Raw genomic sequence first — 23,642 nt, 5'->3', positions numbered from 1 at the left:
CTGGGCTTGGCTGGAGCTGGCAACTCCAGGCTGAATTTAGGGTAAATTTGCCCCCTCCCAGGGAGGATTTTTGCAAAACTAAAAAATTAAAAGCCTGTCCTACCTGCTGTCCCACACAGCTCCACAGTCAGCATCGGCTCAAAGTTCCTCTTCCCAAAGGTCGAGTCACTGGAGAAGAGAAAATAAGGAGAGGGAAGGTGTTTAGGTGAACCACAGTCCCAAAAAACAAAAGGAAGCTGAGAAAACACTGCCTACAAGCAAGCCCTGCCTGATGGAGTAACCCTGCGGAGGGCTGTGAGGGGCAGTGGGGAGAGCAGCATGCCCTCCCAGTCCCAGCCATAGCGCCAGGGCATGTTGCCCCTGGCATGCAGAAATGCCCTGCCCTCGGCCCAGGGCTCTCTGAGCTCCTTGCACCCAAATGAAGGTCGTGGGTCCCCACAGCCCCGCGCCCAGCTGCACGGCTCAGTCTGCTCTGCAAAAGCAGCTTCGCTTGGTCACTGCAGATGCACGCCCAGCCAGACAAACCGAGGCAGCTTTTCAGCCCCAGCGCGATTCATTGAGCCCCATGCACACTTACGTTTGTGCCAAGGACAGCGTGAGACACCTGGGTGTTTCTGAAAGGCAGGGAGAGAAGCAGGGTTACCAGTGGAGCTGTGCTCCCTCCAGCGCCCGCCGTGCTGGCGGTGGGAGCCGGGGCCCTTCCACCCACCCTGGCCTGGCAGGAGGCTGGGGACTCTGGGCTTTGCCTGCCTGCGAGGCGGCAGTGTCTGCGGGAGGGCTAACACTGCCAGGGTTGAGCCATCCATGCTCACCAAGCGCTTGCGGATAGCTGCGATTTTGGGGCACTAGTGCAGCTGAACCCCGGTGGCCAGGCACAGGGTGAGCTGGTGGGGAAGAGGGAGATGGAGGGATGGGGCAGCCTGGTCCCTGCTGGGTTAGTGCTACACCAACTCCTTCACCTCATTATAAGGATGGGGAAACAAGCAGAAGGCCCCCATGGATTGAAACAGCATCCCAAAACCAGAACAGGACCCCAGCTCCCCATGCATGGGACCCCACAGCCAGCCGGCACATGGATCAGGGCTCAGCTGTGCTTGGGGCTGCTCACAGCTTCACTGCCAGCTGGGTGCCAGGCGCCTGGCCAGCAGCGCGCGCCTGTGGCAGGGATGGCATGGGCAGCGCAGGCACGCTGGCAAGGGGTGAGCAAAGAGACAGTCCCAGCGCCTCTCACCTGCTTGCTCCAGGACACAGCGCTGGCTCTCAGCCCCGTCGCCCACCTCGCCATCCCCCGGCGTGCCCAGGGAGAGGGGCTCCACCAGCGGTGCAGTGCTCGTACCGTCTCCCTCCTCTGTGCCCCCCACCTCCACTTCGGCCGCGGGCTCTTCAGCAGAGAAGCCCTCCAGCGCTGGGCACTGTGTGGGCTCCCTGCCAGCCAGGGCATCCTGGGGGCCACGGCTGTCCCCTGCCTCCCGGGGAACAGAGGGCTCGGGGGGTGGCTCGTCGAGGAAGGAGAGCCAGTGGCCGAGCTCGGGGTTGAGTCTCTTGGACCGGCGGACGGCGTAAATGGTGCTCTCCTGCTTGCGAGCCACCTTCCCTGTGGCTGCACCAGGGGCACCTGCACGCTTCCCAGAATCGTCCTCGAGGCCACCAGACTCCCGTGGTGCCTCCGCCTCAGCCCCAGGGCTCTGCCGTGGCTCGCCCTTCTCCGGTGCTGTTTTGCCTCTGGATGTGCAGGTCCCACCAGTGTCCTCCCTGTCCTGAGCCAGTGGCACAGGGGAGCGGGAGCCGGGCGGCCGGGCCAGGGCAGCGTACACAGGCTTGCCCAGGCGGTATGGCTTGCTCACGTCGCACAGCAGGTCCCGCGCCAGCAGCTCCTTCAGGATGGAGAAGGATGCTCCAGGCTTCTTGCAGCCCCCAGCCACCTGCCAGGTGCAGCCCGGCCGGCTCTGGGCGCAGCCGGGGGGGCCTGGCTGCGTGGGGCAGTCCGGTTTGGCTCTCTTGAAGGGGCTGCTGCAAGGCTGGGGCTTGGCGTCAGCGGCGTCGCGGGCGGGCAGCTTCCGCGGCGGCAGGCAGTAGGTGTGCATGTAGCGGATGAGCTCCACCACCGAGTGCATCTCCCCCTCGCAGGAGAAATGGCTGCTGGAGCCATCCTCCGCTGAGGAGGGGGTGGTTACCGAGTCGCCGGAGCTCAGTGAGTCCTCGCTGGAGTCACTGTCATCCTCGTGATGGGTGCAGTCGCCTGGGGACGGGTGGTGGTGGCTGCTGGGGCACTCCTCGGGCGCCTGGGGTGCTTTGGTCTGGGGGCAGGGGGTGGCGGAGGTGAGGTGCCGGTGCAGTTCGGTGCAGCTGCGGCTCTGCGCCTGTGGGACGCTCGCCCTCCTGTCCCGGGGACCCTCCACCTTCAGAGAGGAGAGAGGAGAAAGTCAGCCCAGAGCCCTGCGGACACAACCTGACACACGTACCAGGCATGGGGGGAAAAGCCCCCAGGGCTAAGAGAGCCGCTCCACATCCTCAAATCCCCCAGTCCCAGCCCACCAGCATCCCGACCTGCCTGGGGGTCAGCCCCACACCCCAGAGGGTTTCCACCAGGCACACGGGGCGAGCAGCCCAACCACTGCCCCTCCAGCAGCCGGCTCGCAATGATGCTCCTTCTCCCTGGGAGGGATTTGCTGCTCTTCCCAGGCAATCCAATTTGCCGGGCCTAATGCACGACACAATTACTATTAGCCAAGTAGAAAAATCTTTGATGGCAACTTCTGCTGGGTTTCAGGAGAGTAACTGAAGTGATGGGGTCGGCTCTGCAGCACGGCACGCAGCTCTCCCTGGCCAATGGCTCCCGGCTTGGGCTGTGAGTCAGCGGGGAGGGGGTGACGGGGCAGCCAAGGAGCATGCGGGGCTTTCACAAACCAGCGCTCAGGGAAGCTGGGAGAGGTCTGACCCCACTGGGTCCAAATGAGATCAAGAGGTTTCTCAGCCCAGCACAAAGCCCGAAAGTTTTGCTGAGCCTGGACCGCAGCCCCCGTGCACACAGGGATGGGAATGCCATGCGCTGCTCTGCCAGCGGTGACGGTCCCCGCCTGTCCCCAGCCCCTGGCTAAGCTCAGAGGCTGCCCATGGTCCCCGACACCATTCTTCGGTGACCTCCTTTAGGACGGTTCCCGAGAGGTCAGTGCTGGGAGGGCTCGAGCTCTGCCCGCCGAGGAAGTACCTTTGCGCAGGGACGTGCAGGTCGGGACTTAGGGGTCCCTGGGCGCCGGGCGCTCCCGTCCCGCTGAGCCTCACAGCTCGGAGGCACATGCGATGGAGAGAGGAGCAACTTCTTCAGCTGCAAAGAGAAGCGGCAAGAAAACAAGTCGGCATCGCAGCGAGGGCAGGAGAAAGTGCCGGCGGGGCCACAGCCCCTCGGCTTGTGCCTGCGCTGGGCACGTCCCTTGCTGAGCATCCGACCCAAAAATGAGGAAGGAAAAATAAAAAGGCAGGGAGGTGTTTCCCAGCTCCCCACAGCTGCGGGGCAGGCGCCTGGCCGCACACAGCCCTGAGGGGGTCAGGGCCGTCTCTGCAGCATTCACCCACATCCCCAGGACCCCCAAGCAGGTTGGGGCGGTGGGGACACGAGGGATTTTACTTCCCAGGGGTATTCCCATTCCTGTCAGACACACAGGAGCTGTCATGGCATCCAAACTTCTCATTCCATCAATTCTGCCTTTAGGTGACAGAGACTTTACATTGGCATGAGTGGCGGGTTTGGACAGCTCACTCGGGTCCCCGTACAAGGCTCATTTAGCCGAAACACCCAGAGAGGGCCTTGACTCATTAATGAGCTTTCAAGGCATTTTTCAGATGCAAGTCCCTGTAGAACCTGTTGAGGATCTTCCCCAACACGCTCTGTCAAGCCCACGGGTGGTAGGAGTGGGGTTTTCCCTGGGGATACCCACAGTGCCACCACTTCTGATGGCAAGGTCAGCATAACATTTTTCTTCCTCTCAAAACCATTTCTGGTTAGGGGAAAATCGAACCAAACCCCACACCCAGCAACAACATTTCATATTCCACCCATGTCGCGCTAACAACTAAAGGCGACACAGCTCAACAGCAAGACGACTGCGTAGGCACCAGGGGACTGCACGGAGGAGATAGATCTGGGGCTCCCACGCTGGCTGGTGGACACGGAGCCCCGGGGCAGGCACAGGGGGTTTTAAGGGGTGATAGAAATAGGGGGTGCCCGGGTCAGGGTCTGCTGGGAAACATCAACCAGGGCACCCAAGGTTTTAGGCGTGCAGCTCCTGTTGGTGGAAGCAACCAGCACCTTTCCCCCCCACCCCTGCAACGTATACATCCTATATATACACATACATATTGTGTGTGATATATACCCCCCGGGTGGTGGGGTGGAAATGCGCGTTCTCACCACTGGATGTCACTCCTCCCCGCCACAGCCCCGGCTTTTGGGGAGACCCCGGGGCCAGGCTAGGGGTCCCTGGGGGGGACCATGAGCCCCAGGAGGGAGCGGGCTGGATACCCCTGTCCCAGGAAACCTCCCGGGGACGGTGGCGGTTTGCAGCAAATGCTGCCAGTTACTCCGGGCCGGGGTGGGGAGCGGGGCTGGAGCCCCGAAATTGCAGGGAACCAAGAGGGATGCTCCGGTCACCAAATCTGTAGGGACTGGAGGCCACACAGCCCCTGAGGGGGTCGTGGTGGAAGGCACGGGGGGGGGGTGTCAAACCCTCCCGCTGAAAGCTGAGGGCATAGTCTGACACTCCGGCCGAGCCCCCTCCATCCCTCCTGCGAGAGCAGCTGGAACTTGGCCCCGAGGCAGAGCCAGGTGGGAGCAGCCGCCGTTGCTCATGGGCACAGGGCTGGGGTGCGCTAGGGAGACCCCCAGGAAGCCCCACATCCACACATCCAATTAAAAGCAGGTGTGGGTCTTGCCAAAGCAGCCCCCACCCCTTGACATCCGCCCCCACCCCCTTCATATATATATTTGTATACACACAGCTTGTTCCCATGAGGATGGTGATGGAGGTGACAGCAATGATGCAGAACATGTATACGTATACAATACAAGTATATGCTTTGGTATTGACGGTTAAAGAGAGTTTTAAGCCTAGAATGAAAAAATTCAGACCTTTGCTTCCTATCATACCCATGCAGCCGGCTTATCAGGGGCTCATCCAAATCCACCTTAAACAGTAGGAAGTGGGTTCTTACTAGAGACAGCTCATCAAACTCGGGGGCCGGGGGCGGCCCCCCCGTGACCGGGGCGGTGGGTTTGGGGGAGGGGGCAGGCGAGGTGTAGGCATGGTTGAGCGTGTCCCCCTCTTCCATAGTTCGGAAGGCAGCCAGGCCCATGTCATCTCCCTGTATATCATCCAATGTCTCGGTGAGGGCTGCCAGCAGCGCTTCATTCTCGCTGTCTATTATCTGAAAGGAGCAGGCAGAGAAGAGAGGGGGAGTTAGGCTGGGCAGAGGGACCGGGGGATGCTGGGCAGGGGGGAAAAGGAGCTGGCAGTGCCACACCAGCACCCACACTTCCCAGTGACCCTGCAGAGGACCTGAGGGAGCTTCTCCCCAGCGGAGCACTAGGATGGCATCAGGAGAGAGAGACACAATTGGAAAAGGAACATTAGTCTGTCCCCCTGCACCCCCAGTGGGAAAACAATGAATCAGAGCATCTCCTCTCCCCATAGTCACCTCCACCCTGACATGAGGCAAACAGCAGCAGATAAAGGATCTGTGATTAAAAGGCTCCTTGCCCAAATCCTCCTGACTCTGGGCTGCCAGCCCCCCAGTGCTGGCTATCACACGGCTGGGAGCAGCATCCAGCTGGGACAGTAACCCGGAGAGGGGGCAGGCACAGCCCCCTGCCCTCCATAGGGCTGGGGAGGCCGGAGAGAGCACAGCTGGTTATTCACAGCTCTACTGACAGGGAAGGCAAAGAAAATGTGGAGAGCCGCAAGCTCAGCCTGGGGCTGCCCAGTCGACAAGAGGGCACAGCCCCCCCGGGAGGGCACAGGGGAAGCTCAGCCGGGGCTGCACAGCTGGCCAGATGCCACAGCTTGCAACAAGCAGCATGGGGTTTTGTTTTCACTAAAAGCCCCCAAACGCAGGCACCTCCACTTCAGCATGGGCTCTCAGCCCTCAAGCTTAAAGCAAGGGACCCTATTGATGAGGCGGACCTTATGTTACAGCTACCCTGATCATTTTTTTCAGTGAATGGCATGATCTGGGGATGCTGACGGGAGATTTGTGAGTGTCTGGGGCTGTGCCGGGGCTGCACTGGCCCCCTCGGGCCCATCTTTCCATCTGGGCTTCGCCTCGGCCGATGCACCTCCGGCCCTCCCAGTGCCCTCCCAGTGCCGCGCAGCCCCACAGTCCCCTTCCAGTCGAAATACACTGCAAAAGCCCAGAACAGGATGCAGAAGCCAAGGAATGGCTGGAGTGAGCCAGGAGTTCCTTCTTTTTGGTCCTCCTCCATCATATTCTTAAGGTAAACCCTGTCCAACAAGAAGCAGGCTACCATCAGCTATAAAATTAGCACAGGGGTAAATTCAGGCTTGCAAGGACTGTTGACTGCACACAGCCTCCCGTGCTTCTCTCGTCTTGTTTGAAAATTAAATATATTTTGTTCCGTGCCCTAACCTTGCTCGCAGTTACTAGAGCAGGCTCCAGGGAAAGGCAGCAGGATGCTCCATTTTTGGCTCCATTTCTTTTCCTCCTGTTATTGGCACGAGGCTGCTGTGCATACAAGTTCAGTGGGATACATTTCATCATACTCTGCTGCTCCTAATGGGCCTGTCTTTTGCATTTCTTTTCTGTTTATCTTTTCCCCAGGAAGTTCAGCGGAAAATATGTATCTCGTGATGAAGGTCCCTCAGCTGGACTGGACCATTTTCAAGCACAGCATCAGCATAGCATAAAAGCCAGAGGGTTGTTATTATGGCCAGGTTAGAAACTATTGGGGCTTTTTATTTTTTTCCCCCTTGTTTAAACACAAATCCTCTTCCCTCCCAAAATGTAACCCAGATTTGGTGACTAGTGGGCAGTAGTGGTCGCAACCTCCTTGTCCGAGGGGGTAAGGGCCTGGGTGCTGCTCAGGAGGGCATGGCAACCCCAGCCCCCGAGGACGAGGCACATCCAGAGGGTAGCATGAGCTTTGGGAAAGGCGAGCGGACTGCCCAGCCTGCTCTGCCCCCAGTCCCCAGGCAGCTTCTGCAGCTCCCTGCCTCCAACCTGCCTGCGCTGTGCTCACAGCCCTGCCCTGGCACCACAGCTCTGCGAGATGCTCAGCTCTTCTGCAAGGAGAGGCAAAAACGTGCCAAGGGACAAGGACCAGCCCTGCCAGTGCCAGGGAGCATCCTCTGCCCCGGCACTGCTTTGTACTGCGTGGTCCCAGGTGCCAGCACAGTGATGGGGCCATCCCAGCACAAAGGCGAGGAGAGAAACCAGCCACCCTCTGCCAGAGGGACCCCAGCCCCAACACAGGAAGGATGCCAGAGCTGAAGAGCTAGGGGAAGGAGCTGTTTTCTGCCCCTGGAAAACAAATACACCTGCCCCATGCCACAGCGCTGAGACCCCCGCACTGCTGCCCGGCACACCCTGCCATCCCAGGAATCGAACGGGATGTGCTGTGCACTAGCTGCAATTCCCTTTTAATAATACAACACAGGAGGGCTGGCTCAACAGCCCTCCTCTGCTCGTCCACCTCTTCATCAACTTTACTCTGCTTGCTCCATTTAGAGCCGGTGCACAAATTAATGGAGCACTAATCAGCTGGGGAGGAGCTATTAATAGTTGTGTGGGTCCCCTCCTTCCTCCCTCCTTCTCCCCCTCTCCTGCCCTCTCCCTGCCTCCATCCTCGGTCCCCCGTGGCAGGAGGATGGGGGTACCTGGAAAAGCTCGGAGTCGTCGGTGCTATACTGGCTGGATTCGGTCTCCGAGTGCTCCCCGCACCACTGCAGCTCGCTGAAGCAGCCGGCAGAGTCGAAGTCGCTGGCATCCAGCTGAGACAAATCAATCTCGGGGAAGTCAGAGTAGAGGTGCTCCTCACCAGACACCTCGTACTGAGGAGAGAAGAGAAAGGGGGTAAGCCCATCGCCACGCCAGAGGGGCAGGCAGCAACAGGCAGCAGCAACCACCTGCGGAGATGGCCAGTCTCCCCGCGTGCCATTGCCTCCACTTGAGCCCATTACTCAGACTCTCTTTCGAATCAGCTTTGGCAAGTGGCTCCAGGAGCAATTACACAGCAGTGGAGAGCACAGAGAGCACCTCTTCACTGCACATCTCGCAAGTCAGTTTGCACAGCCTGGCACTGGCACTGCCGGTTACTGAAAGACACCCCATGACTGCCACCAAACCCTCCCTTTTGCATCCCGTGCTGTGGCAGGCATCAAAGCAGCGTCTGCACGGGAAGAGCCTCATCCCCTCCAGCGAGCAGAAGCCCGAAGCACAGCACGGCCGCCCGGACTGCAGTAAGCAGCCGCTGGTGCTCTTAGGGGAAACTGAAGCCATTCCTGCCTTTGGTGCCCTAAGGGTGACATCCAGGGTTATCCAGCTGCCCTGGGGATCAGCGATAACAGAGCAAGGCAAGAGACCTGGGCACACACGAGACAGCAACGCACGGGGCCAGGCTCCGGTGGGCGGCCTCACACCCAGTCAGCATGCCTGCCCTGTCCCCATCCCCGCCACATGGCACTGAACTGCTCAGGGACAGTCCCTCTGGGGAAGCTGCACGTCCTGCATGTCCCAGGGCACCGCCGAGGCAATACAGACCCTGGGCCCCGCATCGCACCCGCAGGATGAGAAAAACGGCATGGAAACGAATCGATGTCTGCGTGCGCACGGGGCGATGCGAGCTCTAGGAACAGAGCTAAAAATCTCCATTTAACCACAGAAAGCAGCTGGGACCTGCCCCGCTGCTGCCTGGCTCCCAGCTGCTGCCCGGCCACAAAGCCCCCGCGGCTGCATCCAGGCACGGCCCTGCCCGCACCGCCGCTCGCTGCCTGCACCCAGCCCTCCGGTCACGCTTGGGTTTGCCCCCGATCTCCAGGTTCAAACGCAGAGGGGAAAGGTCTGGTGAGACTCCTCCCGGTATTGGCTGGCGGGGGGGAGTTTTCTGGCGATGAGGGAAGCAAGTTTATTTACAGAGCAAATGGATTTTGGAGCAGGCAAACATCTGAGCACGTGAGGCTGCAGGGGCAGGAGAACATGGGGGCCTCCCCTCCTGAAGTGCCCTGGAAGGGTCTCCTCCAGTGCTCAACGGGAAGGAAAAGGGGTTTCAAACGGAGCTGCAGGAATGGAAAAGACAGTGTTTCTCTCTTTCTGTTTTTTAAGTGGGATAATCTGGGATTATTGATTGTGGTCCCATAGACTGAGGAGCCTGTGTGCCAATGCACCCCACTGGGTTTAGGATACCCTGTGCCACACCAAAGGACACTCCTGTGCACATGCACACACACCCCACCCCACCCCCCCATTTTGCATTTCTCTGCTTTCTGCCCCGTTCCCTCCCAGGGGTGGCAAGGGGAGGGTGAGCGCTTTGGAGGACACAGCAAGGGCAGGAGACAGCGGCTTCATGGCCCGATAGCGAGCCAGTGCTGTGTCCCAGCAGTGGACCACTGGCCTGGCCATCCCCACAGCCACAGCAGGGCTGGGGGCTGCGGGGAGCTGATGATGCTGCCCCAGCCTCGCTGGTACAGGCAAACCCCACGGGGGGACGGGGAGCTGCCCCTGTACTGGGGGGATGCTCTCCCCAGCATCCTCCGTCCACTCTGCTGCTGGAGGGAGGTGTATCAGGTAGACATACACAAGCATGGTGCCGCCAAGTATACTGGGCACAAAAAAACCATCTATACAACCCCTTGAATGGTTCCGGGATCCAGATATTCCTCGTGGGCCCAAGAAGGCTGGGGCTTTTCAAACCTGCCCTGCAAAACCTTTGCTCCCCGGGTGGTCAGAGCACATGTAGCAGGTCAAGGGTCCCTGTCCTCATCACTGCCAGCTCTGGGGAACACAGATGTTACCTTTCCCCCAGCTCTCCTGTCCTCTCTGCTCAGGGGCATCCTGGGCTGCTCTGGGATCAGATGTCCTTTGGCCTTTCAGATGTGTCCCTTTACCTGCTGTGGCTTGTCCCTGCTTTCCTGCCACCACTCTCGCACCTGCTCCAGAAAAAGTCTTGCAACAACTTTGGCTCCCCCTTCTCCCCAAATCTTCCCATGGGAACACAGGCAAAGGCTTTTATTTTTAGAAAAGCCATACATACATATATATATATATATATGTGTGTGTCTGTGTGTGTGTGTGTGTGCACATTCAATTAAAAATAGCAAAGCAGTCAAATTCTCCTGATCCTTTTGATATGCCACAAGGGAAAAGATCCTGGTGCTGAGATCACAAGGAGCAGCTGACACCAGTGCTCGGGACGTCTTTTGATCAACTTCACAGATGTGACATGTCCCCATTGGCAACAGCGCTGGGTAAAAATAAACTCCTGCAATCTAATGCCGCTGAGCTGCCCTCTCTGGGCACGCCGGAGGCAGGAGTGCCCCGGCACTGCCACGCTGCATGCAGCCGTCCGGAGGCAATGGTTGGCAGCAAATGTTCCCAGGTTCCCAGCCAGCACAGGTCAGGAGTGCCCGAAAACTCAGCTCTGCCTGTGTCAGTCCCCCTCCTCCTCGGAAAAAGCGGGGATAGCCTTTGCCCAACGCGGCCGCCCGCACAGGCACCCGGCAGGGCATCCCAGCACGAAGCTGCGACTCCAGCCAGCCCCCTCTGCTAGAAAAGGTCATTTAACCGGCCCAGCCACCGAGGACTTGAGTCTCTGGAAGGAATCCATCACTCCGAGCACCACTAGCCCCGCGCTGAGCACTGAGAAGAGCCCCGCTGGGCTGGTCGCAGGGGTGGGGGAGGACCCAGCCACCCACTCGGCTAGGGGGTGGCAGTGATGGGGAGGCTGCCTGTGGGCACTGGACCTCATCTGCTCTGACTTTCCCTTTTCCCACCCTTTGCATTTCCTGCTGCCTTGGGAGAGGAGTGAACTTTTGTTCTAATTTTACTCGGGAGTTTGTAGGAAGATCAGCCATGGGTTCTTGGTGTGCAGCCAGCAAACACCCATGGAGACATGCTCAAAAATTCAGAGGCATCCTCCAGCCCAGACACCTGGCCCATGTGCGCTGCAGTGTGGCCACAACCAGAAAGCTGCCGGCAGCTCATTGGGACTTGTCTGATGAATCCCTGCTCTGGGAAAGAGGAATGCCCAGGCAGCCATGCGGGTGCCCCCATGCCACAGACCTACATCCTTTGGGAGAGCAGGAGCCCAAGCCTGGACATCCCCTCCCGCAGCAGGAGCGCCCCGCGGCAGCACCACGCGGGCAGCTGCACCTGAAAGCCAAAGCTAAAAGGTGGAGGGCATTTGGGGAAACAGCCTCCGTTCAGAGACGTCCTTCTCGGCTTTCTTTAAAGCATGAACCTACTCTGACCTCAGCCCTAGCAGCAATGCAATCGCAATTACAGGACAAAGGCAGCCGATACTCGCTTGCACGTTGCACAGAACTTCGCCTCTGCAGAGGCTTTGCTTGCTGGGAGGACAGAACATTAACGTTTTTATTCATTTGCTGCTGAGCGCAGACAGCTCTTCCCCGCTGCGAGGGGTTTCTAACCTCAATCATGGGAGCACGGGTTGCCCCAGGAGGCCAGCAGGGACCCTTGCGCTGAGGATTTGTGCTCATTTCATGCCCCTGTCGAGGCTGGCCGGATCCAGCAGCAGCCGTGCTGTGCGTGCCCTGGAACAGCCTGGAGAGCAGGAGGGCTCCGCGCCTGCCGCGGCTGCATCGCCCCGCTGCCAGCCCCACCGTCCTTGTCCACCACGGCGGAGCTGGCAATAGCAAGAAAGCGCAAGGCACAGTCTCCAAACCGATGTCAAGGACATCCAGAGGTCACCTCGCCAACTCTCCTGTTCTGGGGAGTCTCAGCTACCGGCGGGGCCTCTCCCTAAGCACTGTGGGTGGGGAGGGGGTGGCTACCCCCCCCAGCCTGCGCTATGCCTTCTCCTGGAAACCCCACGTGAACAAATCAGTCTGAGAGCTTCTGGTGGCTCCTTGGTCAGCATCCCTTTGTCTCCCGGGGCTGTGAATGGAAGAGCTCCTGGGTGCTCTGGGGACTGCACCCACCAGGGCACCTGCTGCTCCAACTCCCCGTCCCTTTGCAGAACCCCCGATCTTTGCCCTTCCTGGGGCAGTGGCAAGGGGGAGCGGGATGAGGAGATGGCATGGGGGTTAGCTCCATTTCCCTGCCTGATTGTGAGGGTGGCCAATGCGGACAACCATCTCTAGTGTCCCCAGAAGCTCTGGCACGTGTCCTGGGTTGGACCTGCAGCAGAGTGAGGGCAGCCACTGGCTGGAGCCACATCCAAGGGTGCCCCATTGAGCACAGCTCAGTGCTGGTCCCCAGTGTCATGGGGACGGCAGGTGGGACATTTCCCCTTTCAGGTCTTTCTCTTGCTTTGGAGCAGTGCTAACTCTGGTGCAGGAGCATGTGAGCCCTTATGTCTGCAGAGACATGAGGTTCCTCTCCAAGCCCAACTTTAATTCAAATATTGGATTAATGAGACAGAAAATGTTTTCCTCTTTTTCAGTGTCAACTTGGGCTCCTCAGACTAAACCCCCCTGTCAGCAGGGCTGGAGAGGCCAGCTGGGGCCGGGCTGCTGGCTCCCCGGGGCAGCCGTGCCCACTGAGCCCACCAAGAGCAGACAATGGCTCCGGTGTGTGCAGCCAGCCTGCCCAGGGAACAGGCAGCACATGGCCCTCCTGCCCGCCAGCCGGAAAACGGGCACCTGCCACCCGGAGTTCAGCAGCCTTCAGGCAAATGCTGATGCTCTGGGGTTTTGCCTTCCCTGCAGCAAGCCTGGGAAAGAAGCAAAGGGGCAATGCCGCCTCCGGATAACATCTTGGAGGAACCGCAGCCTTTCTGCCAGGCAATAGCAACCTAAAGCAAGGCAAGCAAGAGAGCTCAGCTGGCCATTGCCTGCAGTGCTTAGCTGGCTCAGAGGGGCTGGGGATGGGGCAGTGGCTGTGACAAAGAGACCTGCAGGTCCTCTCCTCTGTCACACCTCTGACAACAGCACGGGTAGAAATCTCCCTTATCTGCAAAACCCCTGGGTCCAGCCCCTTGAAGTTGTGGCCAACTATTTTGCAGTGAGGCTCCGAGCGCACCGGGCATTGTGCTCATGCTTAGTGAGGCTGCAAAAGTTTCAGCTTCTGAAGTCTGCCGGTGCAAAAGCACTGCTGGACAGGCGCAGCGCCTTTGCGGGACCTTAATCCTGTTTAAGCCTGCGAGGCCAGATTTGCATTGCCACCTGCACACACAGCCCCAGGATGCTCTGCAATTGCCTTGTCACTCACATGCCACTTTGCTGTACAGAAAAAAGGAAGGAAAGCGGCAGCTCCTCGGAGGGGCCAAAGGACCCAGCCAGAAACAGGCAGCCCATCTCCTCACCAAGGAGCCGAAGTAGTGACTCAGCCCTGCGCAGAGCCTCCTCCCTCCCCACAGCCGAGTGCCTACCCAAAGCATTAAGGGATAAATATACATCCACACACGCTGGAGACAGAGCCCCAAATTAGCCAGTAGCATTTAGGCTGGGACCCAAACCAGCAGAAGGTGAGAAATGCCGAGAACACGAAGTGCTGGCTCCTGCCAGCCCTCCCTCGGCAGCACGGGCAGTGCCGGCTCCCGGTGCCCGCATTCGCGGCCGGCCGGGGAGTTTCCCCTTCCTCACCCTCACCCCAGGCTTGTCTCTAAAAAGGAAAGAAAATCCTTGGGCAGGGTTTTTTGGAGAAAGCCATCCAGGCTTATCAAGGAAATCCGTAATTACAGACTGCTTGAAACAGGGATTACAGCCACGCAGGGAGACGGGCACCGCGTAGCTGTTTCACCGGGATGAACTCTCCCCCAGGCAGGCAGCAGTGGGCTGGCTGGTGTAGTGGTGGGCACGGCTGCCTGCCCCGCTAGCTGCTCCGGGCAGCTGGGAGCCCCACTTGGGCAGGCAGGGACGGGTGCCTGCAGACCCCCAGCACCCCCCCAGGCCACCCCAGCACCGGAGCAGGGAGGCAATGGGGGCACACAGCCACTGTGACCCATGCCGGGCCAAACCCAGCCCCGTCCGCCCCCAGGGTGCACGCTGCTATCTCTGCCGCTCCCACCCAGGGGACACAGTCCCCATCAAGTCAGGCCACCAGCACCCTGGGGGGTGAAGCTGGGTGCTGCCAGCCCCTTATCATCCCCAAGGATGCGCCAGCTCCCTCCCAGCCCTCTCAGCCCAGAGGGGCGGGCAGCCCCACTCCAGTACCAGGGAGGAGGGCAGAGGTGTGGATGGAGAAGAGAGCTATAAATAAGTGTAAATACAGCAAGAAGGCACCTGGCCAGAGCTGTGAAGGTCACTGGAACATGTGCCAGCAGATAAGCAACCCCCCTCCCCACTGGCATTTGACAAAATGTCACTATGAATGAGGGCAAGGTGGTGTTGGGTTGTGCTTTGGCCCAGCTGCCCCTCGCCACCCCACAATATTTATAGCTTGACAGCCCCAAACTGGAGGGCGAGCGGTCCCTCCTCGGGAGGCAGCAAAGGCAGAGGGGACCCTGCCTGCAAACACACCGATGTGACACGGCAGAGGAAGGCACGCGGAGTGCAGAGACAGGGCTGTGCAGCAGCGGGCTGTGCAGCTGTAGGTTGCTGCTCCCTCATCCAGCTCCCCAATTTTGGGGGAAAAGGAGCACAGGAATCTCCCAGGCTCCTGGGTCTGCACAGAGGCATGCAACACCTCACTGTCCTGCTAGGGCATTTTGCCCTCTGCACTCTGTTGATTTTTAATTTTTTTTTAATTTCTACTAATCTGTTTTAACGATTCAGCCCAGCCAGCACGAGTTAAAACTAGCACCAGCATTTAAAGTCCGGGCAAAATAAATAGCAGGGTGATCCTTTCTTCCACTCGAGCTGCTCAAAAACAACTGCTGTTTGTCCTCACTGCCGCGGCACGCAGGAGCCGCTGCAGCAGTGCCGGGCCCCACGCCGGCCGCCCTGCATCGACACGCGTGGAGCAGCCGCCCTCCCGATGCAGCCGGTGAAGTGCAGAGTGGGCAAGGGGATGGGGTGCAGGCAGCACCAGGTACCCGGCCCAGTGGCACCAGCAGGACGAGGGGTGCTCGGTGCCAGGCTCTGAGCCACAGCCTGAGCGCGAACGCGGTCTCACTCACTGACTTTTGTCTTACATTAGAAGGGTGCAATTAAGATCAACCATGAGATGCCAGTAATAGGAAATATTAAACATTAACTGCAAACAATAAACATGAACTTGCCAGGGTGTCTTTGATATGGAGGAAAGATGGAAGAAATTGCACTAAACTATCCCTGAGTCACAGGATAGAAAAAAGGAGCCTGAGATAGTGGTAATAATGCCCTGAATAAACAACACTTTGCTGGAACACTTTAAACAAAGGTGTGTCGGGTTTAGGAAGAAGGGCAGCAGCAAAGTATATCACAGGTTACAGAGCTGCATGTTCATACTATACTTGGCAGCCATTTATTTGGGCTCCAAATTACAGAATCCACTTTATGTCTGCCTGAGCTCCAGGACGAGCCAGCCCAGGGCTGCAGGACCCGCCTGTATGGCGGCAGAGCCAGGGAGACCCCGCAGCCCCAGCCGCCCTGCGCAGAGCCCAAGGCACCTCCCCACTGCACCACTGCCGCCGGGCCAGCACCACCAAGCACCAGGCAAGGGTAGAAAATGAGAACCAGTGGTTGTTTTGCCCTGTGGAAGGAGAGGGGGCAGCAGGTAGACACAGTGAGGAACAGGCTATTCCCAAAGAGGGACGCTCCTCTCTCAACACCGGCTAATGGAAACAGCACCTGCTGACTGTGGCTTCTGCCAAGCGCCGTGCCGTGCCGGCTGCTGCTGCTGCCATGTCCCTGGGTTACGGTCTGCCAGGCAGAGGGCTGTCTGGGCAGTGCCAGCACACTCAGGCACACAGAACATGCTGGTAGCAGTGTCTCCCATCACAAGAGAAGTGTGACAGCTTTATTCTGCACCCCTTGAGCCAAACAGCAGCACCCCGTGCCAACCCTGCCAGCAGCCAGCCCGGCAAACACCACCCACCACCTGCTGATCCCCAGCAGCGAGCAGCACCCCCAAATATGCATGTGCCAGCAACTGCTGCCAGCCTTGCCCCAGTCACTGACGGGCGCTGCTGCAGGCAGCAGGGCTGGCACTGCTTGATGGCATCAGCCAGGCACGGCACGGGTCTGGTCCTAAACCCTGGTGGTGTTTTCTAAGAAATTCCTTGTTATCTGCCCCAAAACCAAAGGCAGGACCAACAGACAGCAAACGGCATGTGCTGAGCCGGGTACAAAAGCACAGTGGGAACTGAAATGTCCCACGAGCTCGGGAGCTCTCCAGCCCTGCCATGAGATCCCCTGGCCGTGGGGGGAGAGGCACAGGCAGGATCAGGCAGATGTTGCGCTCCAGCATGATGCTCACCTCCGCCGCAGCAGTTCTCCAGCGAGGCAGCACAGCCTGCGCAGGGCAAGGATGGAGCAAGAGGCGGCACAAGCCCTGCAACCTCAAGAGGCTCCGCACAGAGGATGCCCAGCAGGACAGGGAGCAGTGGGGCCGTGGCCGAGGCCAGCAGGGGCATCCAGACCCCGAAACTCCCGGGACTGCTTCCACTGGCAGACCCACAGCTGGAGGTGGCAGGAAACGCTGTGGCCCTGTGAGATAGGCTGGGAAGCCTCAGGAGCGGGGGTGCCCCCGAGCTCCAGCCACGTTGGCAGCACAGGGGGGCCAGGCTGCGCCGTGGGAGGGGGCAAGCCCTTGACTCACTGAGGAGCTGACTATTAGCCAGCTCTGCTGGTCACAAAAATTCCCCACGATGGCAACTGCCTCCTTTTGAAAGGAAAACATGAGGGGGTGATTATTTTCAGACCTTCCTCTTCTGATGTCCTGGCAGGCAGCAGCCACATGACAGCTGTGGGCAGAGGGACGCCAGCGAGGAGGCTCCCCCGGGGTCGGGGTAACTGCAGGGGCTGGACGAGGAGCAGCCCTGCCCCTGCCCTGCTCCAGCCACCGGCCCCTTTGGAGGTTTGGTCACCAGCTTGCTGGCTGACAGGGCTCCACGAGGCCCTTTCTGTCCAGAGGATATTGCAAACGTACTCCCGTGGCACAGCCCCTGACAGCTAACACTAGTTCAGCTCCGTGGGCACTGTTCACCCTGGCACCGGCAGCTTTTCACCCCTCTCAGCTGGCTGCAAGAGCAAATTCCAGCCAGGAGGCAGTGAGCAACTGTCCCTCCAGCTCCCCAGACTACCAGTGAGGTTGAACCTGCAGTAATACAAGGAGAAAAGCAGAGCCACTGCCTGCAGAGACCATGGTAGGCACCACCGTGTTGTGCCACGTCGGGTTCCCACTCCAGCTCCAGAGCTGCCCAGGTTGCACAGGCGAGCCCAGCCTCGGCCGTTCTCCCTACCCGCAGCCGCAGCCTTGGGATCTTCCGTGGTGTTGTGCTTGGAAAGCTCCCCTTGGCTTTGCCAGGAGCCACAGCTGCAGCCTGTGGTCCCGGGAATCCCTCAACTATTCCCGGGGGCTGACACAGGCAACGTGGGGAATCTGGGAGGCTTTCAGGGTCCACGGGCAGCTGGCAGGGAGTGAGCGTGCCGGCGGGGCAGGGTCCCAGTTGCACTGGAGCCCCTCACCCCATGGTGCCACCAGCTCTGGGGTTGCTGCCTTGAGGCTGTGAAATGACAGGGGAGGGGAGGCCAGCTCGGGGTGAACTATAATTACTGAAATATCCTCCTCCCCTGACTCGGGACACCAAACACAGGGCTTTCTGGGTGGCAGCTAGCGGGAGGCAGCGGCTCAGCACACGGCCTGGCTCTGCCACACTCGGCAGGGGGGCTGTAATTCCCGGAGCATTCTGGTGCTCGGTGTCAGCAGCTCCGCGGCCGTGAAACGGGAGCTGAGTTTAAAGCCAGCCTGAATCCTGTCCCTTTACATACACACATGAAGAGCCGGTGATGAGAACCTGCTGACTGCTGTACACCACAGCCCAGTGTTATCCCTCTGCCAGGTCTGTGGCTCTCATCCGCAGGATGCTCTTCACCTCCCCAAGCCACAGGCAGCTTTTTGGACCTCACTGTTGCTCCCGTGCAGAGCAGGGACTGTCCAGGCAGCCTGTCTCCCACTGGGAGCACCCCCAGTCCCTTTTGCCAGGGAGGTGGCAGACAGGGGAGGGAGGAAAGTATCTCCCCCGCCTGCCTGTCCGCAGGTTTTGTACCGAAAGGCCCCCCCAACCTCCCCCACCACAGAAGACGGCACAGTGCCCCGCACTGTCTTAGTGCTGCTAATCAGGACGAGGTGGGAGACTGGGAAGGTTCAAGCTGGGGTTAAGAAGGCGCAAGGAGGATCTTCCCGCATTAGCCTGACCTCCCAGCAGGTCCAGCCCCGATGCTCTGCTGCCACAGGCATGCTCCAGTGATGCGCCGTGCCCTGCCGGGGGTCAGGGCACCATCACCAAACCCAGCCCACCGTGACTTTCAACAGACCCTCTCTCCTGCCAGACACCGGCTGTGCTGGCCCTCCTGCCGGGGAGGCCTTGGGGGAGCCCCCGCTGTGCCCAGCTCCCATGTGAAAAATGAAGTTTTCAGCTGGAAGCGTGAGGCCTCAAAGGATGAACACCGCTGTGGAAAAGGCAAAACCGCTCAGAGCTGTCCATACCCTCCCGCCAGACCTGTCCATGCGTGCCCGGGCCCATATCCCAGAGTGGGTGGAAGCTCCAGCCCTGCCCGACCCACCCTGCCAGACGGGTGGGCGCTGCCAGCCACCCCTCGCTGCATCCCCCTGTGCAGGGGAACGGGCAGCGCTGCCCGCGCTGGCTCCTGCCTGCTGCCCTGCACGAGGCCCTGGCACCCCACAGTGTGCCCATGCTGCCTGCACCTCACCGCTCCCATCACCAGGGTCCCCTGTGAGAGCGAGGAGAGGCGTCCCCCCCTCCCCTTCTCCTGAATCGGGGGCTCCCTTCTCTCCCCCCTCCAGCTAAGCCCATCAGTCAGGCACTGCAGTCTCCCTGATTAAATTGCTGCCCATTTTCTGCACAGCGCCTGGAAGCGTCCTGGCCGGAGGAGATGCGTCACCACCCGGTGTGGTCACTGCCTGGCTCTGCTCTGGCACAACTGTGCCCGTGCTCCCTGGGAAAGCCGGCGCAGGGAGGGCAGGGGTGCCTGGGCACCAGCGGGCAGGCACGGTGAGGGCACTGCTGCATCTTGGGCTTTTCCAGGTAGGGCTGTGCCAGCCCCAGCACCCCAAAACCACAGAGAGCCAGCACAGCCACATCACCCCTTCAGTGACTGAAACCACCTAAAAAACTGGTGGGGAAGAGGGATGCCAAACAGCTGGGTATTTTCCAGGTAGGCATCATCAGTGCTAGGAAATCACCAATACTAACTGATCAATGGTATTGATACTACTCCAATTATTACAGGGGGGAAACTGAGGCACGGGAGGGTGAAATGAGAGCAGGTTACAGCAGGTCCCGTGACCACGGGCTATGTACACGGCTCACAGGGTGGATGGCGGAGGCGTGATCCCTGAGCAGCACCTCTGGGGCTGCTGTGCAGGCGCTGCCAGCGCCCGCTGCACTTTCACTAGCACAACCTGTTTGGCCTGGGGATTTCCCAGTGCTGCCCCAACTGGTACAAGGCTTTGCTGTGCCTGGGTCCCCGCTGGAGCACTGCCGGTGTCCCGGGAAGTGGTGGGTGGCCCAGCCAGGCCACCTGCCCCTGGGGACCTGGGGCTCTGTCCCTGCTTTTTGGCTCTGCAGGGAGCATTTCTAGGAGCCGCAGCTGGGAGCCGGCACTGCCAAGCTGGCTGCTCCTCTGAGCCTTCCCCAGCATCGGACCAGGCGCTCCCCTCTCCAACTCCCCCAGAAAACAACTGACTCACCCTGGAAAGAAACTGCTCCAAGATCTCCAGATAGAAAAATCCCTCCGAGGGCAAAACGCTCCTTCAGGAGCACTTGCAAACCTCAGCGATCACCCACATACACAAAGCTTCGTGCTATTCCAAATTCCCCCCTGTGAGGGACCACACCTTTCCCCTGCCCAAAACCCCAGCCCAACAGGCTCCGGCGGGGCACGCAGGAGCTGCACGCCTAGGTGGGGTCCGGCCGCTCCCCGCTGCAGCAGCTGGGGGCTGCGGCCCCTCTACCGCCCCCCAAACCAGTGGGGTGAAGCCCACAAACATGACTTCCTATGCTTAAATCAGACCCTTTTACCTGCTGTGTCCTGTGCCAGCTTCCTCCCAACCCTGCCCTGAGCTTGCCTGCTCCCAGGACTTGTGCCCCCTATTTTTGACCCTAGCTAATCCAGGGATCAATATAAAGCCAGAGACCCCAGGGCAGGCTGACCTCAAATCCAGACCTGAAATCTGAATCCAACAGCCTGGCGCCCAGGAAGTGGTCTGACCCAGCATCCGCCTCTGGGTCAAGAGCATCAGAGCCGAGGGTCCCCTCCGCACATGAGAGGCCACCTCTGCCCGGGCAGTCCCCGATGGCCCGAATCCCCATGCAGGCTCCCAGGGGTTAAGTCGTCTGCTTGGTGTGCCACCTTCATACACCCTGAATGGTCCCAGCGCCTGGCAGCGGCTCCCCAGTCATGTGAGCAGCTCCAGTTACCAGCCCCACCACCACCTCCGCATTGCTTTTATCCCGTCTGTCTCCCCGGATCCTGTCTCCCCGGATCCGTCTCTCTTGGCTGCCTCTGCGCCCCGTGTTGGGGGCTGCCATGTGGGAGCACGGCCAGGTGTCCTTGGGCAGAGCCTCCAGTGTCACCTTGCAGGGGAGCGTGACAGGTCCGGCAGGGAAGCAAGGCAGGAAGGCCCCTGGCCGCGCTGGGCACTACACTGGTGGGAGAACCTCGCAGGGATCCTGTCTGGGCCACAGAGGCTGAGCCCACGGGTAAAGCTGGCTTCGCACCCTCCCACCGCTGCTGGAGGTGAACGAGCCACCCCTGCGCCTCCGAGCCCCTGGCAGCACAGGCACGCTGGGCACAGCGGGCACAGCACCACAGCAAGCAAACCCCTCGGTCTCTCCATCCAGCACTCCTCTGCAAGTGCGGTTTCCAATCGTGGGCGATCGGGTGGAGCCGCACGTCCCCAGACCCGGCTGAGCCGTGCTTGGTTATGCAAACCGCAATGGGAGCTGTTTCAACTAGTTGGACTGCTGCCTAGCAGTCAGGTGCCTTCCTCCTCCCGAAACGGCTGCCAGTCCCCTGTGGGCAGCTGCCCAGGCTCCCACGGGTGCCTCCATCCCCACGCTGAACACGCCGTGCCTGCTGTGAACAAGGGGCTCTCCCTCCCTGGGGTGCCCCGGGAGGTGGGCACAGGCGCAGGAGCTCGCCGTCCCCCAGCACGATGCGCTGTTTTTCCCCAGCACAGCTGTGAAGCAGCCCCGTCAGCGGGTTTCACAGTCCTTCAGGTGTCCTCAAGTGTCCCAGTACTGCCAATGCACAGAGTGCACCATAGGCAATCAAATAAAAGGTTGTCCATGCACAGCTCACACCCACACGACACCCATCACACTCAGCCAGGAGCAGGGCGCTGGGGCCGTGCAAGCCCCAGGGTGCAGCAGAGGTGGGGAAGGGGCCATTTGCCCCGTTGCTGGTGAGTTTTGCCCTGCACCATGGCCATACTGGCATCTCCCACCCTGTCTGCATCCTTGCTGGGATGCAGGAACCCAAGCAAACTGCTCCCTGTGACCTGCTGTGATCAAATTTTGGAAGGGTGCAGGAAAAAACAGTCAAGGTGCTCTGAGCCACAAAGGAGGCCTCTGGCAGAACTGGTCACCATGTCTGTCACCAGCTGGCTCCGCCACACTCACGTCTCATGGCAATGGCTCAGTGTCTGGCTTTGCATGGAGAAACTCTCCCCAGGCTAGGAGCGGAGAGGAGCCAGCACGTGGAGAGCATCTGTTCTCTGACATGAGCCTCTGACATGTTGCAAAACGGGGGAAAAAACCCAGTTCCAAGCACCAGGCATCTTCATGCAAATCTCATCCTTCCTAAACCAGTACCAACCTCACACTCTGGGATGGCAGGAAACCTGTAGCTCGGCCTTGCGTACAGCTCTTCCTCTTCATCCTTTGCACAACACTTCGGCCTCTCCTTAAATTTCAACATGGATTGCACGGAACTTCATATGCTGACAATTGAGTCAGTGGAGGCCCGGCAGCCCTGGCTCTGGCAAGGACATGTTCCCTAACCACCCCCGGCTGCTCCCAGCAGCTCCAGCCGCACAGCCAGGGCAGCCAGGCTGCTGCCGGAGGTTTAGGCACCGTATGGATTAACAGCTCCGTGCAGCGATAGCTGACGCTGTGCTGAAATGCAGAATGAAGTGGGATGAAGCCAGCCGCCCACCTGCACCAGGGCTGCGGGGCTCCTGCCACGGCCAGTGTCTGACCCAGGGAGCCCAGGTGGGAATGCGGAGAGCTAGAAGTGCTGCAAAGCCAGCCTTTTTACTGCTCATTGGAAAAGGGAGAGGAATCAGCCAGCCCAGCACATGGAGAAGAGAGACGCCAGCCCGGCTGCACCAGCGGCAGTGCCGGGAGAGGAGCTGACACTGGGCTGGGGTGGCACAAGAGACAGCTCTATCCCTGCAACCTGTTTCTTTACTACAAACTTCTGTGCAACAAAATAAGGCCTTTGCCAAACTAAGCAGGCCCCGAGCCAGCTCCTTCCAAGGCTCCCTGGGATGTTCCGCTCTACCCATCCCTCAGCGGGTGCCAAGCTCTTGTTGCGGGTGTCAGTTTTTCTGTTTGGGGTGTTTTTCCAGCTGGTGCTGGATGCCCTTGACGAGCTTTTCCGCAAAGGTGGCATCAAGCTGGAGGAGCAGGGAAACCTGCCTGCGCTGAATAGTAAAACCCACCAGCAATGCTGTCACGCTTCTCCAGACACTGCATCTAAATATAGACTCCTCATTTATTACCCTGCTGGCTGCTGGATTGGTGCGAGAGGAGCCGGGGGGGCTGCACTGATGCTCCCCCTCAGCCGGGGATTGCCCATACACATCCAGTGCAGAAGCTCACATTGGCTTAAACAGGATGCAAACCATAAAATAGGCCATGACCCTGCTCCCTGGACATCTCCTGAGAAATGGGGCTGGTTTGCTGGTGAAATGCTGCGGGTCCAAATCCCCCACTCTGCATCCTGGAGGGGTTTAGAGATGTGCTGGCATGAGCAGGTCCTGACTGGGTGGGAAGGGATTCCCCCTGCTCCTGGCAAGAGCAGCGGCGGTACCCAGGTCTCCCAGCGAAGGATGCGTGGCCTTCCTGTGGCTTCCCTGCCGATGAAACGCAGGCATCCTTCCTCACCCAAACCAGCCACAGATGCCAGCGCTCGACCCTGCTGCACTTACTGTCTCCCTGGGACTACGGGCAAGGGATCGCTTCTGCCAAACACTCGGGTCACACCAGGATGTGGCCCTCTGTTGCACATCCCGGAGGGAAGGAGACATGCCTCAAAATTTGCTGGGGACCTGCAGCCTCCATGACGACTTGCCAACGTTTTCCTGAGAGACCTGGTTCCCTGATAGGAAATGCGGTGCTGGGGGGG

At 59.7% G+C, this 23,642-nt stretch overlaps 1 protein-coding gene across 1 annotated transcript in view; it reads right to left on the bottom strand.

The window, feature by feature from the left end:
• Positions 1–23,642, bottom strand: part of PPARGC1B (PPARG coactivator 1 beta) — a 49,598-nt gene that overhangs the window by 5,294 nt on the left and 20,662 nt on the right. Inside the window, exons 2-7 of the mRNA XM_059825587.1 lie at positions 7,887–8,060; positions 5,209–5,421; positions 3,209–3,325; positions 1,232–2,399; positions 578–614; positions 104–168 (exon numbers count right to left, since the gene is read on the bottom strand). Of these exons, the coding sequence (XP_059681570.1) occupies positions 104–168; positions 578–614; positions 1,232–2,399; positions 3,209–3,325; positions 5,209–5,421; positions 7,887–8,060 (1,774 nt within the window). The remainder of the gene's footprint in view (positions 1–103; positions 169–577; positions 615–1,231; positions 2,400–3,208; positions 3,326–5,208; positions 5,422–7,886; positions 8,061–23,642) is intronic.

Source organism: Gavia stellata, chromosome 16 (assembly GCF_030936135.1).
Source record: "Gavia stellata isolate bGavSte3 chromosome 16, bGavSte3.hap2, whole genome shotgun sequence".
Taxonomy (NCBI): domain Eukaryota; kingdom Metazoa; phylum Chordata; class Aves; order Gaviiformes; family Gaviidae; genus Gavia; species Gavia stellata.
The sequence above is the reverse complement of the archived record's forward strand: the minus strand, read 5'-3'. Positions and strand labels throughout refer to the sequence as shown.